Here is a 13,921-nt window from a genome sequence, read left to right on the forward strand (position 1 = left end):
ACTCTCAGTCCAGAGCCCCTACTCTCAGTCCAGATGCCTCTTCTCAGCCCAGACACCCCACTCTCAGTCCAGACTGCCCACTCTCAGCCCAGACCCCCCTCTCAGTCCAGACCCTGCTCTCAGGCAGCGTCTCACCAGCCACCACCGGTAGGTGTCGTCCTCCAGGAGCGCGTTCTGGGCGGTCAGCAGCGGCTGCACCGCCTGGTTGAACCTCTCATCGAACCAGGCCGAGAGCTTGCGCTGCCCGACGCAGTGGGTGCAGGTGCAGGGCCTGTGCTTGATCAGCCTCCTCAGATTCTCGGAGAGCTCCAGGACCATCTGCTTGGGGAACCAGGTGGTGGCCACCATGGTGTGGGAGTAGTTCAGGAAGAAGGAGGTGAGGAAGATGAAGAGCACGAGGAAGGTGAGCACTTTCAGGGTCCTCTTCCGCAGGGTCACCATCTTCACTGTCCTGATGGCGGCCTCCCTGCAATGGGTGAAAGGAACTCCCTCCTAAGAGAGGAGAAATACCGAAGAAAAATCCCAGAGGTGGCGGCTCGATCAGAAGGAATGGCAGGAATTCCAAGGGAGGACTCAAGGGCCGTTAAACTCGACTTCACTCCCACTGGGGGACGACCCCCAGTGTGTCCCAGACACCGCTGTGTGGCAGATGAAGGCCATTAGTGGCGTGTTGGCTTTGCTTGCATCTATTTACCTTTTCAGAAAATAAAGTAGCCTATTCTTCTGCAATCCTTCAAGAGCTGATAAAGTCTCCTGATGAAGCTTTATCCAGTGATTTCCTTTCCCATTCAAAGAAGCTAAGGGGTAATTAACCTCTGTGACAGTCCAGGGTCCCTCAGGAGTGGGGACCTCGAAGGAAGGGTCTTGTTACAGTGGGGAGGGAAGCTATCTCTGCCGTCGTCCTCCAACTGTGGTTTCTGATGATCCTTAATTAGGGCTTTGTCTTTCCCATGCTGTCGCCAGAGACATGGCGGTTACACGACCAGCTTGATGAAGGCACAGAAGGTTGTCTGTCATCTGCAGAGAAAAGGAGGAAGAAAACAGAGTGAGATTCTGTGACCCTGCTATAAAAACGTTTGTCTCCACATCTCCACCAGGACGCATTCTGTGGTCTTCCTTCTGGTGTCATGCCAACCTGGCCGGTGGCTCTGGATGGTTTATCTACCTTCGTGAGCCTCAGTGCGTGCATACAATGGATGTTATCATCTCTTTGCAAGGTTACTATGGGGTGCAGAAGGTGTCCCCTCCGTGTTTCCAACAACCAGAACCTAGCACATTGACACACTCAACAAACATTTGTCAAATGAGCTCATGACACATGTAGTACAATATATACAGGGATTGTTAAATGCATGTGACTTGCCTTTCTTTCTCCTCCATTCTCTTCCAGATTTTGGATTTCAGCAACAAGCACAACAACAATGGTATGCTTAGAGAGTGGCCCAGGTTTCCTCCGACCTGGACATTCAAGCTCTGCCAACTGGCCTCAGTTCCATAGAAGGGGCTTTAGACCCGGTTCAAGTTCTGATTTCCCAGACATGGAGGCTTGGGAAGGTTATCCAACCTTCCTACCCCTCAATTTCTCCTTCGGTAAAGTGGGATACTAACACCCTACTTACAGAATGGTTATAAAAATGAGATAAAATGATGTATGCTGGGCTTCTGGTGTTGATTAGGCCATTGCGAAATTTTAATTCCTTCTTCAACATATGAATGAATCAATATTCTTTGGTGGTCCACTGAGAGCTGACAGGACGATATATTCACACACACCTAGCTCCTCAGATAATCCTCAGAAGACACTGCCAGCTAGATACTAGTTTCTGTTTTTGTCTTGGATGAAATCGAGACTCAAAAAGGTTAGATGGCTTGTCTAAGGGAAGGAAGAAGCAGGATCTCAGTCCAAATCCACAGTCCTCTGATTCCTTGTATCTGGAGGGGTTGGAGGATCAGGAACAGGGGTTGTGGGGCTCTGCCCTGGAGTTGACACCTGTCTTGTTAATTGGTCTTCAGATTACTACGGCTGGAGGGATACAGAGCAAGGGGTGAGTATTCTTTGGAAGAAAGTAAATGTGTACTTCTCAAATGCCCATCAGAGACCACCCCACCCCCCGGATCTCACTGACACCTTGGGATTTCTGTCTGGTACCACTGCGGTTACGCCTCTGCACTGGAGCACAACCTCTTTGGTCTTTGCTTGGAAGGCTGGAATGCTTCCTCCACCTCTATTTGTCTGATCAATTCTTCCCCATCCTCAAGGTATAGAGAGTCAACAGAAGGGTATTTTTTTTTCCAGGAAAATTGAAGTTGAAGGGAGATTGATCACCTTTCGGTAAAAAGGGGGCAGCTCAAAAACCATATTAAATCCACAGTGTCTATCTGGAACCATCCAGGGCTCAAGATGTGTTGGGTGCAACTTACCACTTCCTGAACTAGAAGCCCAACACAGGGAGGATAAGTCTGAGCTCAAAAACCAGATAAAATCCACAGTGACTTTCTGGAGACATCTAGCTCAACATGCATGGGGTGCAGCCCCCTACGGCTTCCCAAACTAGAAGCCCAATGTATGGAAGATGAAGTCTGAGCTCTGCAGCTCAGTTGGCAATGCCATTTTTATCCGGCCTATGCTCCATTTTTCACTTTTCACGACATCCTAGATTTTGTTTATAACCTAGTGGTGTCCACAGGCGTCCCATCCAATTCTCTCCCCGCCTGCCCCCATCAAGGAGCAGCTCTGTAATTTGAGTAAGAATAACTTCTGTATCATCTCAGGCAGGCTCTCAGTTCACTTGACTGGCGGAGGGTTCCCACCTCTTACTTGCCCGGTAATTGATCCAGGGTTGGGCATTTGCCTTAAATCATCCAGTCAAACTTTGGAAGGGAGGAAAGAAACTTTCTCTTGTTCTGGCTGGCTTGTTGTTCACATGTGGAATATCCTGCTGGCTATGTTGCTAGCTTGTGTAGAAGAGACTAGAACTGAATGGCCCAAACAAATGCTGCTAAAGCCCTGATCCGGTTCAACCTGCAGCCCCTCTCCCCTCCACATCTTGACTTTTCAGTTACATGAGAGAATAAATCCCCTGTATGGGGTAAAGCAGATAATTTGTACCCTGAAGCAACATGAGTGACCCACAGGTCATAGTTGCTTCTACCTCTGTGCCCCAGCTCAGGCTGTCCCCACTGTCCAGAAAACCACTCCACCCTGCTTGGCCGATGGTTCTTACTAGTTCTCTAGGGCTCAGCTGGTACTGCCTCCTGGAGAAAGCCTTGCCCACTCCTGAGGCGAGTTAGGGGTCCTGGCTCCCCGATGTCCTGGCTGTACTCTGTCTTCACTCTTCACTCATCTTTCTTCTGGCCCCCCGATGTCCTGACTGTACTCTGTCTTCACTCTTCACTCATCTTTCTCCTCCCTGGACTGGGAACAAGGTGAGGATGGAAGCTCAGCCTCACTATGGTGGTGGCCCTGTCACCTGTGCACACACTCAATGCTCAGTGGAGGCGTGGGGCATGAAGGAACCCAGAAACAAATGAAGGGAAACATGACGGCCAGCAGTTCAGAGCAAGATCTGAGCAAATACAGACTCCAAGTCAGAAGATTTTGATTCTCAGCAGCCTGTCCCACTCTGCTCACTGCGTGACCATGAACAAGTCACCTAGCCCTTCAAAACCATCCCTTCAACGGGAAACTGGGATTGATAACACAGATTCTGCTCTTTCCTCGGGCCGTCAGCCCACCAAGGTGTGTCCATGCATCTCATTCACTGACTGCATATTTGCTGGTCCTTGCGATCTCCCGGCCCTGGACAAGGTGGTTGGAGTGCCTTGTAAAAGGATCTATGGTAGAGGCCTCCCAGGCATCAGTAGCGCCCCAGAGCCTTTGGAAAAAGGAGGTCAGTATGGAAGGATCAGACACAGGGTGGAGGAGAGGAGTGGGTGGGGGTGAGAGGGAATCTGGGCATGCAGCTGGGGTGAGAGTGTGTTGGGCCGGAGAAGTCACAGCCAAGACTAAATTTTCTCTGGGTGACATGGAAACCCGGTGGTGGAGCTGAGCAGAGGAGGGCCATAGTCTTACTACATTTGCCTTTATAATGAGCGAGGCCTAGGACACCCATGCCCTTAGTGCCTCTGTACCCCTAATGCCAGGGCAGAGATGAGTTCCCTGAAATAGATGACTGTTTTGTTTTGTTTCATTTTTGAGACGGAGTTTCACTCTTGTTGCCCAGGCTAGAGTGCAGTGGCAGGGTCTTGGCTCACAGCAACCACCATCTTCAGGGTTCAAGCAATTCTCCTGCCTCAGCCTCCTGAGTAGCCGGGATTACAAGCATCTACCACCATGCCTGCTAATTTTTGTATTTTTAGAGATGGGGTTTTGCCATGCTGGTCAGACTTGCCTCAAACTCCTGACCTAGGTGATCCTGAGGCCCACCTCAGCCTCACGAAGTGCTGGGATTACAGGCGTAAGCCACAGCACTAGGCCTGAAATAGATGACTATGGAATCGTGTTGACCAAGCAAGACTCTGGCTGAGAGGTCAGTTTCCCTACAATGTCCTACCTCTGCGTGAGAGATATTAACACTGTAGGCTGATGCCAGGGGTTGGGCGAGAGGTGGGGCAGAGACTGTTGACAGCCTCCTCTCCTCTGGGGCATCCTGCAGCCACACCTCCAAGGCCAGGGCACTCCCCATAACCAGCAGAGGTTTCTGAGATGGTATCATTTAGCACTTTCCAAAGCCCTAGATAAAACTGCGGTGGAAAAGCAAAATCACTGCTCCACCCTTTTCCTGGCTCCAGGGGAGAAACAAGGACCACATGTCTTCTCTGTGCTCTAGCAAGTGTGGGGCAGCCTGCAGGCATGGGGGAATGCCAGCCCTGGCTCCCAGAAATGAAACCTGGATCAACATGCCACAGACCAAAGATCTCTGCATGCCAAGTGTGTGGTGGGGGAGGCTTGGCCTCCCAGAACAAGGAGAAAGAAGAGAGGGAGCAGGGAAGGATGGGGAAGGAGGGAGGCCGGCTCCCTGTCCTGTGCCGAATGGCAGTCATTTCCCAGCCACATACTCAATACGAGGAAGCACGAAGCATCTGCACACGACAGAGCTGAGCAGTGTCACCAGCAAAAACTGACAAATGTCAGCACCCTTTTGAGGACCAGAAAGTAAGAATTTCCCTAAGAAGGGTTCGTAATGAAGATAAACTTCTCTGGCAATGGGGAGTTGAGGAGCAATGACCAGAGACTGAGGGAACTGTGTGAAATTCCTAGAAAACCAAATGAGTGAAGCACACAGAGTTTTGAGTCTGTAGTAAATGCCTGCTGAACAGGATGGTAGTAAATATGCATCAGAGGCTGGGATGCCCTCCCAGCCCTTCACACAGCCCCTGGAACTATGATCACCAGAGAAATGCCTGGGCGAACCTTGCAGGCTGTCAGCAAAGTTGATGCTTTCAACACAGAGCAGCCACAACTTTGCCCCATGTGATCCCCAAGTCCCTGGGTGAGGAGGGTAACCCTTAGGCTTGTCTCCCTGAAATAAAAGAAACTAAAATCCAGAGAAGGCAAGTGACTTATCCATCGTCACACAGATGGTGGCAAAGCCAGACATCTGCCTTCTCCTGTGGCTTTCTATGTAGCCATGGCTCATCATTCAATTTCATCAATACCTGTTCTCATCTTCCCTATTTCCTTTCTCATAACTTCTCTGGACTTGGTTTACCGTCATTTTTACAGATTCTTATGTTGAATACTACTGTGTTCACCCTCCCTTCTTGCTGTGCCTTCTCTATTTGAATTATGCATTAAGTTCTTCATTTCAGTGGTATCTTTCAGTTCTAGAATTTCCACCTAATTTTTTGACAGGTTCTACTTTCCTGGTGAATTTCTCCATTTCGTTGTCTATTTCTGTGCAATTACTCAGCACAGCCACCTTAAAGCCCGCATTGGATATCCTGTGATACTGGGGAAATGTGGGTCTACTTCTATCGTCTGTTTTCTTGGTTGCTCTCTTTCTTTGGTTATTTGGGTTTGTCCTTGGCAGGCCTGGTTGCTGTTCATACTGTGTATGACAAAAATGCAGAGGCTCTGGATGAGGCTGTCCTCCTTCAGAGAGGACTGGCTGTCTCCTGACGAGCAGGTACAGAAGAGGCACATGACTTTCCAGTTGGAAACACAGTTCTAACTGGAGCTGTGTTTCACTTTTCATGAACACTGTTCTATTTCTGGTTTGCTCTTGCCCTGGGGCACAGCCATTTTCAACGAGTAAAGTGAGATGCCTATCAGGGTGACTCTTCCTTACAGACTCCTCTCTTCAACTTCTGTCTCCCCTGTACTATGCGAGCACCATAAGCTTAGTTTAGCTTTTCTTTTTTCTTCTCTAGCTCTCTTTCTTTCTTTCCTTTCTTTCTTTCTTTCTCTCTTTTTTCTTTTTTTTCTTTTTTTGGAGAGTCTCACTCTGCTGCCCAGGCTGGAATGCAGTGGCCTGATCGTGGCTCACAGCAACCTCCACCTGCCAGGTTCAAGCAATTCTCCTGCCTCAGCCTCCCGAGTAGCTGGGGCTACAGGTGTGCACCACCACATGCGGCTAATTTTGTATTTTTAGTTGAGACGGGATTTCTCTATGTTGGTCAGACTGGTCTCAAACTCCTAACCTCAGGCGATCCTCGCCTTGGCTTCCTGAAGTGCTGGGGTCACAGGAATGAGCCACCATGCCCGGTCTTTTTAACTTTTCATCTGGTGTTTTCTGTTTGGTTTCATAGACTCTGGATCCATGAAACTTAAGTGCTGGCAAATGCCTTGAAAGGAAAATTTTAAAAGGCATGAGCACATGTTTTTTTCTTTGTGGTTCCTTTTGCTCTAGGTTCTTGATTCCTTGCGTTTTGGTTGACTTAGCGGTCCTGAACTCACTCACTCCCTCGACCTACCTACCTGTCTCTGTTTTGCTTCTCCGCCTTGCATCTGAGACTGCCAAACTCTGAACCGCTGCTCTCTTCTTGCCCTCTGAACCCTCTGCACACATCAGCACTTACCTCGTGCAGAAAAGGAGCAGGGAATATTGGGTTGGCCTCAATTTGTTTCCCTTCTCTCAGGGGTCTTCGTGCCTCAAGTGCTGGCTGCCTTAGCTGGTCTCTAATGTCTTCCAAGAGTTGGACTTCCAGTTCTTCCAGCTTTTACAGTTCTCAGGGGGAGAAAAGATCTGGTACAAGCTTCTGCCATTGCCTGAAGTCGGCGTCACAGCCTCCTTCCTTTGCCTTTCCTTGTTCCTGTTCTTGGGGTGGTTGCCTGTATGTGTCAGGGGCTTGGCAAATTTGGAGACGAGGGTGGAGCCCAGGAAGGCCCCAGAGGTGCCGAGGCAAACGTCCTCACACCAGCCAAGTGTGCAGATGGTGGGAGGAAGGGGCAGGTTTGCAGGCTGGAAAGTTGCAGCTGCAGCCATGGCAGCCACCCCCTCCCTGCCCCGTCCAAGGGCCCCACTGCATCTGCTTTTACTTTATGTCAGAATGTCCTGCTCCCAGGCCAGCTCTGCACAGACGGTGGATGACTTCTGGTGCAACACATCCGGGGACTTCCCATGAAACAGATCCTCCCATGTCTCGGCCTTTGGGATCCTGGCTGGCTACCTTCAAGTATGGGTACAGGGTAGGACCAAGTAAGACCCGACCAGTAAATCTTGGATACTTCATGGCCCTCTAACCTTCTAGTAAGAAGAATGACTCCTTCCTAAACTGCTTTCCAGCCCTGGCCGGGTCACCGGATGCTTGGAACCCATTTATTCTGGTTTTGGGAAGAATTTGCTAGTGGATCATGGCCAACAGTTGTCTGAACAATAACAACAACGACAAAGGCACAGACAGACCTGAATTCAAATCCTGACTCTTCCCATTCCTGGCTGTGTATTCATGGGCAAGGCAGTTGCCCTCTCTGATCCTTGGTTCCTGAATCTACAAAATAGGATTAAAAATGCTCACACAGGCTGGGCGCAGTGGCTCATGCTTGTAATCCCAGCACTTCGGGAGGCCAGTCACTTGAGGTGGGTGGATCATTTGAGATCAGGAGTTCGAGACCAGCCTGGCCAACACGGTGAAACTTTGTCTCGACTAAAAATACAAAAATTAGCCAGGTGTGGTGGTATGCACCTGTAATCCCAGCTACTTGGGAGGCTGAGGCAGGAGAATCACTTGAACCTGGGAGGTGGAGGTTATGTTGAGTCAAGATCACATCACTGCACTTCAGCCTGAGCAACAAGTGAAACTCCATCTCAAAAAAAAAAAAAAAAAAAAAAAAGAAAGAAAGAAAAATGCTCGCACGAAGAGTTGCTATAGAACAAAAGAAGTAACCAGCTCAGTTCCTGCCACAGAGTAGATGCACCACAAAGGTCAATTCTGTCTTTCCCTATTAGGCTTCAAGCTCCTCATTTGAAAAAAAAAAAAAAAAAAAAAGAAGTCCAGCAGAACCCTCCGCCTGTCCTACTGGCAGGGTTATTTAAAAGACCACATGTCTACTCCTGCGGCCAAGACCTCCCAAGACCTTAGGAGGTCCTAATACACTGGGGAAAAGGTCAGGATTCCCAGGGGCTCCTAGGCCCAGAAGACTCAGCAATAACCATGCTGAGTCAGGAGGCAACTGGACCCAGAGGCTGATGTACAGGATCAGGCCCACCTGTTTGCAAGCAGCTTTGACCTTCCCCAAGAGAAGTTTCCTCAAAGTTGCTCTGATAGCTCTGATTTTCCACTCTCCAATCAGTCTTTTGTCCCACATGCTTAGAAACACAGGTGCATTGTCTTCTAAAGTATCCGAGATGTACACATCCGCAGGAAAGCCTGGCCACCCTCACAGCCTCTGAGTGCCAGTCTTGAATTGGGGGTCATCTCGTTTTTTGCATTGTTTTTTACAGTTGCCAAAACGGTTACAGCTGCCATCCATTTGACCCTTTCAGCAGCCCCGTTCACTGAGTGGTGAACAGAATACGGGTATTGGGGGTCAGCCATATCTGGGTTGGAATCCTGAATCTCCTACCTCCTAGCTGAGAGGTCTTGGGTAAGGGGATCTACCCCATCAGGCTCAGGGCCTGCACCAGCAAGATGGGGAAAATCACATCTCTTCAAAGGGACACATGAGGATGAAGTGCATAAATGCTTCACATTTAACAGATGCTCAATACATCGGAGTTACCTTCGCTGTCAACTTACAGACAAGGAGACTGAGGCTGAGAGAGGGCAGGCGCGTGAATTGAGTTGAAACAACCAAGAGATGGCAGAGCCAACTTGGACCAGATCTTCTGTTTCTTTGGGATCAATGTCTAAATGTTTCTTTCCTCCTCCCTTCCTTCGCCCGTTTCCTACATACTCTGTGCTAGGCATGGGTCCCCAGGAAGAAGATGCTGTCCCTGGAAGCTGAGAGTGTGGAACTTCCATATGGAACCCTCCCAGCACCGTCCCTTGTGCCCCTGTGTTATTACAAGGGGGTGTGTCTGAGATCCACTTTAATCCCTTATTCGGAGAATCAGGCTAATAAGAAACCTGGGCCAAGTGAGTCAGAGCTGGAGGCGCCTGCTTGGAAGCCTTGCCGGGCTTTAGGAGGCCTGCCCCTGCCCCAGGATTCCTGCCACCTGTCCATCTCCCTGCCGCTAAGGGTACTCCTGGCCCTATACTGCACACACTGGGTGATGAGGCCTTCTCTTTGCTGATGTCCTTAACCCTCCCTGTTCCCTGGTGATCACATACTAGGAATTGTGATGGGAGACTGTTCAGAAACATTTAAGGAGAACTCAACGAACTTGCACCTATGATCAATGAATGAGGCTAGAAGCTAGAGTGGTATCGGCAATCCACATGTCTCAAAAACCCTATTCAGAGTTGCATCTACCCTGCCTGCCTTCCAGGGCTCAGGGCATCCTGTTTCTTGCTGCTAGCAGGGGTTCCTATTCTGGCCACCATCTATAGGAGTGAGGGTTTGATCCCACACTGCTGTGTGCTTCCCCTGTACTGCAGGGGCTGGAAGCCTAGGAACTGCATTTCCCAGCATCGCTGTTCATAGTGCTCTGGAAATGGTAGAGATCTGACCAGTGATAGTTGGGATGGCAGGTGGGCGAGGCAGAAGCCTTCCTACCTCCCAGAGCGGTAGAAGCTGCTGTGTGGCTGCCCCAGAACCTGGACTCCAGAACCAGCCTCCTTCCACCTCCAGGCTGAGGGCCACTGCAGATTCTGCCCTGACTTTCTGAAGCTCTATGGCCTGTGGGCCTCAACCTGAAGCATTGCAGCCAAAACCCCGGAGGGCATTACCTGCAGGGTATTATCTCCTGGATAGTGCCATTCTCCCTGCCCTTCCAGGAGCTTCACAAGTACCCGGATCCCTGCCTCAAATCCTTCTGCTTCAAGCTGCCGCTTCACTTCATTCCACAGATGTGCAAGCTGGGCTCAGAAATGGGAAGTGACTTGTCCCAGGATACACAGCAAAAGTCCACCAGAGCTAAAGAAAACCAGAGCCCAAAACCAAAGGCACACCTGGCTCCTTAGACGGAACCTGCTCCGTTCTACAGGGTGGCTGCCCTGGAGTGGGTATTCCTCCCATTCCCAGGGAAGGATCTTAGGAGGTGTCATGGGCTGCAACTGAACAGAGAGAGGGTGGAACTTTGGGGAGGAGAGGAGGTCAGGACTTGGTTTAGTTGCTGCCACAAGGGGTGGGGAGCTATTTGCTGTGAGCCCTGGGAAGTTATATGAGCCGCTGAGCTTCAAGTTTATCAACTATAAAGCAGGGGCTGAAAACCGTCCTTGCTTGAGGTGACTGCATAAAGCAGTGATGTATCAACACTGAGGACACCTACCATCACCTGTCTCTTTGCTGCACTCTGTGCTAAGCACAACACCGGGGCACATTGGCTGGGCCCACAACAAGCTCCTGATGAGGGTATTGGGTATTACTCCATCTTTCAGAGCCGGGACACAGGCCTTTAGTGGTCAAGCCAACTACCCAAAGCCCTCAGCCAGAAGTTGTGAAGTTGGGATTCTGGCCAATGCAGAATCTCGACTTCAAACAACTACTGGTGTGAAATGGATGGCGCCAGGCTGAGGTCTGTCCCTGTCCTGGGCCTCCTGGGCACTTGAGCTGTGGAAGAGGGGCTGGCCCATCCCCACTCCATGGTGGCAGCGTGAGCGCTGGGCGGGGTTTGCGAATGGCGCAGCTCAGGGCCCGGCAGGGGCAAGCCTGAGCCCTCCTTTCTTATGTTTTGTTTTCTCCCTGGTCGGCTCCTTCCGGCTCAGCTCCACCCGCTCTGAGTCACCCTGAAGCTGGCAGCTGTGCTCTCATGGCCGAGCCAGACCTGGACCCACTCGACGCCACTCTCCTCCCCCAGGTCAGGAAGGATCAGCCGTGAGGGCAGCCAGTCCCATTTCCCACCAGAGAACATCGTCCAAGAGAAGCAGGGCCACAGTGAGGCGGGACCTGAGAGGAGACCCTGGCCCCTGCAAGGTAAACAGGTGACAACGAGCTCCCTGTCCGTGGCAGGACTGGGGGGAGGTTTCTTTCCTTCTATCGGTTAAAAACTTCTATCAATTAAAAACTGCTGAATGAAGCCAGCCAGCAACTGTGCTGTGCTGAGACTCCCTGTGCCTCCCAGGAGAGAAGGGAACACCCCCCGCCCCCACCCCAGGACAGCAGCCATGGAGCACAGGGTGACTTTGGCCACCTCAGGAGCCTGGGCCAGTCAGCTCATCATTTGTAAATGGGACAATGATACCAGCCCTGCTCACCTAGACTCAGCTAAGTGAACAAATCAGTGGAGAGTTGGTTCGTCCTGGAAGTCACTTACTTTGTTTTCCGAGCCTGTTGCCCGGGCTGGAGTGCAGTGGTATAATCTTGGCTCACCACAACCTCTGCCTCCCAGGTTCAAGCGATTCTCCTGCCTCAGGCTCCCAAGTAGCTGGGACTACAGGCACGCGCCACCACGTCCGGCTAATTTTTGTATTTTCAGTAGAGACAGGCTTTTACTCTGTTGGCCAGGCTGGTCTTGAACTCCCGATCTTGTGATCTCCCCACCTCGGCCTCCCAAAGTGCTGGGATTACAGGCATGAGCCACTGTGCCATACAATCATGTTACTAATAATCTTGAATATTTAACACACATTGGAATCAATGCTATGGGTTTAGATATATATGAAGTACTTAGAACAATTCCTCACCCTCACAAAAGAATATTCAACATTAATATTAATATTAGGAAAATGCTACCTATGGGAATCATCATTCCGCTGAGAAATTCATCACTGCACGTGTGTGCGTGTGGATAGCAGAAGGCGGCGTTGAAAATGAAGATGAAATGGCATGCGTGAGTTTCACGCCTACTCCATGCAGACACTTTACATACAGCAACTCACTTTGTCTTGGCAGCATCTCTGACCTGGACACTGCCACGTCATTTGTGGATTCTCTCTCTTGCTTTCATTCCTTCATGTGACAGCTACTCACCGGGCACCTGCCATCTAGCAGTCACTGTCCAGTGCTGGACAAAACAATGGTTAAACAACGTAGAATGGTGGGGTTCGGTGGCTCATGCCTGTAATTGCAGCACTTTGGGAGGCCAAGGCGGGTGGATCACTTGAGGTCAGGAGTTCGAGACCAGCCTGGCCAACATGGTGAAACCCTGTCTCTAAAAATACAAACAAATTAGCTGGGCATGGTGGCAGGTGCCCATAACGTAGTCCCAGCCACTCGGGAGGCTGAGGCAGGAGGATTGCTTGAACCAGGGAGGCAGAGGTCACACCACTGCACTCTAGTCTAGGCGACAGAGCAAGATACCCTCTCAAAAAAAAAAAAAAAAAAAAAAAAAAAAGAGAGAGAGAGAGAGAGAAAGAGAAAGCAGAATGATCTTCATCTTTGCTCACTGAAAACCTGACATCACAGGGTGGGACAGAGACTGAGATTATTAAGGAATCACACAAAAGACCAGCTGTGATGATTGGATTTAATGTGTCAGCACAGGCATGTGACTCATACCTGTAATCCCAGCTACGTGGATGCCGAGGCAGGAGGATCACTTGAGCCCAGGAATTCAAGGCTGCAGTGAGCCATGATCATACTCCAGCCTGGGGTAGTGAGACTTATCTCTAAGTAAATACATAAATGTAATGAGCCAGCTTGGCTAGGCCATGGTGTCCAGCACTTTGGTCAGACACTTGTCTAGGTGTTTCGGGGAGGGTAATGTGCACACGTGGTGAAGTGCTGCCATCAGGGAACGTTCAGTAAAGGAGATGACTGCAGGTGGACCTCATCCAATCAGTTGAAGGCCTTAAAAGCAAAAACTGAGGTTCCCTGGAAAAGAAGAAATTCTGCCTCAAGATTGAAACAGATGGCCAGGCGCGGTGGCTCAAGCCTGTAATCCCAGCACTTTGGGAGGCCGAGGCGGGTGGATCACGAGGTCGAGAGATCGAGACCATCCTGGTCAACATGGTGAAACCCCGTCTCTACTAAAAATACAAAAAATTAGCTGGGCATGGTGGCGCGTGCCTGTAATCCCAGCTACTCGGGAGGCTGAGGCAGGAGAATTGCCTGAACCCAGGAGGCGGAGGTTGCGGTGAGCCGAGATCGCGCCATTGCACTCCAGCCTGGGTAACAAGAGCGAAACTCCGTCTCAAAAAAAAAAAAAAAAAAAAAAAAAAGATTGAAACAGAGAAACAAAGTCCTGCCTGGGTTTCCAGCCTTCTGAGTTGCCCACCAGATTTTGAACTTGGCAGCCCCCACAGCTGCCTGAGCCAGTTCTGAAAGTTGAATCTCTTAATATACAAACACAAATACGGGATAGGCTCTGCTCCTCCGGAGAGCCCTGCCTGGCAAGACAGCCTCCTTGCATGGGAGGGGCTGGTGGGTGTCTGGGGGAAGCGGTAGTGGCCCAGGGTCCACAGGGTGGACAGGTGAGGGGTGAGGGGGTGTGGGAGC

At 50.4% G+C, this 13,921-nt stretch overlaps 1 protein-coding gene across 6 annotated transcripts in view; it reads right to left on the minus strand.

Moving 5' to 3' along the window:
- Positions 1 to 13,921, minus strand: part of ST3GAL1 (ST3 beta-galactoside alpha-2,3-sialyltransferase 1) — a 109,584-nt gene that overhangs the window by 15,281 nt on the left and 80,382 nt on the right. For all 6 annotated transcript variants that reach the window (XM_074387167.1, XM_074387168.1, XM_074387169.1 and 3 more), the window contains one exon: positions 136 to 1,017. In XM_074387167.1, coding sequence (XP_074243268.1) covers positions 136 to 441 — 306 coding nt within the window. In that variant the 5' untranslated portion in view covers positions 442 to 1,017. The remainder of the gene's footprint in view (positions 1 to 135; positions 1,018 to 13,921) is intronic.

Source organism: Saimiri boliviensis, chromosome 15, assembly GCF_048565385.1.
Source record: "Saimiri boliviensis isolate mSaiBol1 chromosome 15, mSaiBol1.pri, whole genome shotgun sequence".
NCBI classification, from domain to species: Eukaryota; Metazoa; Chordata; class Mammalia; order Primates; family Cebidae; genus Saimiri; species Saimiri boliviensis.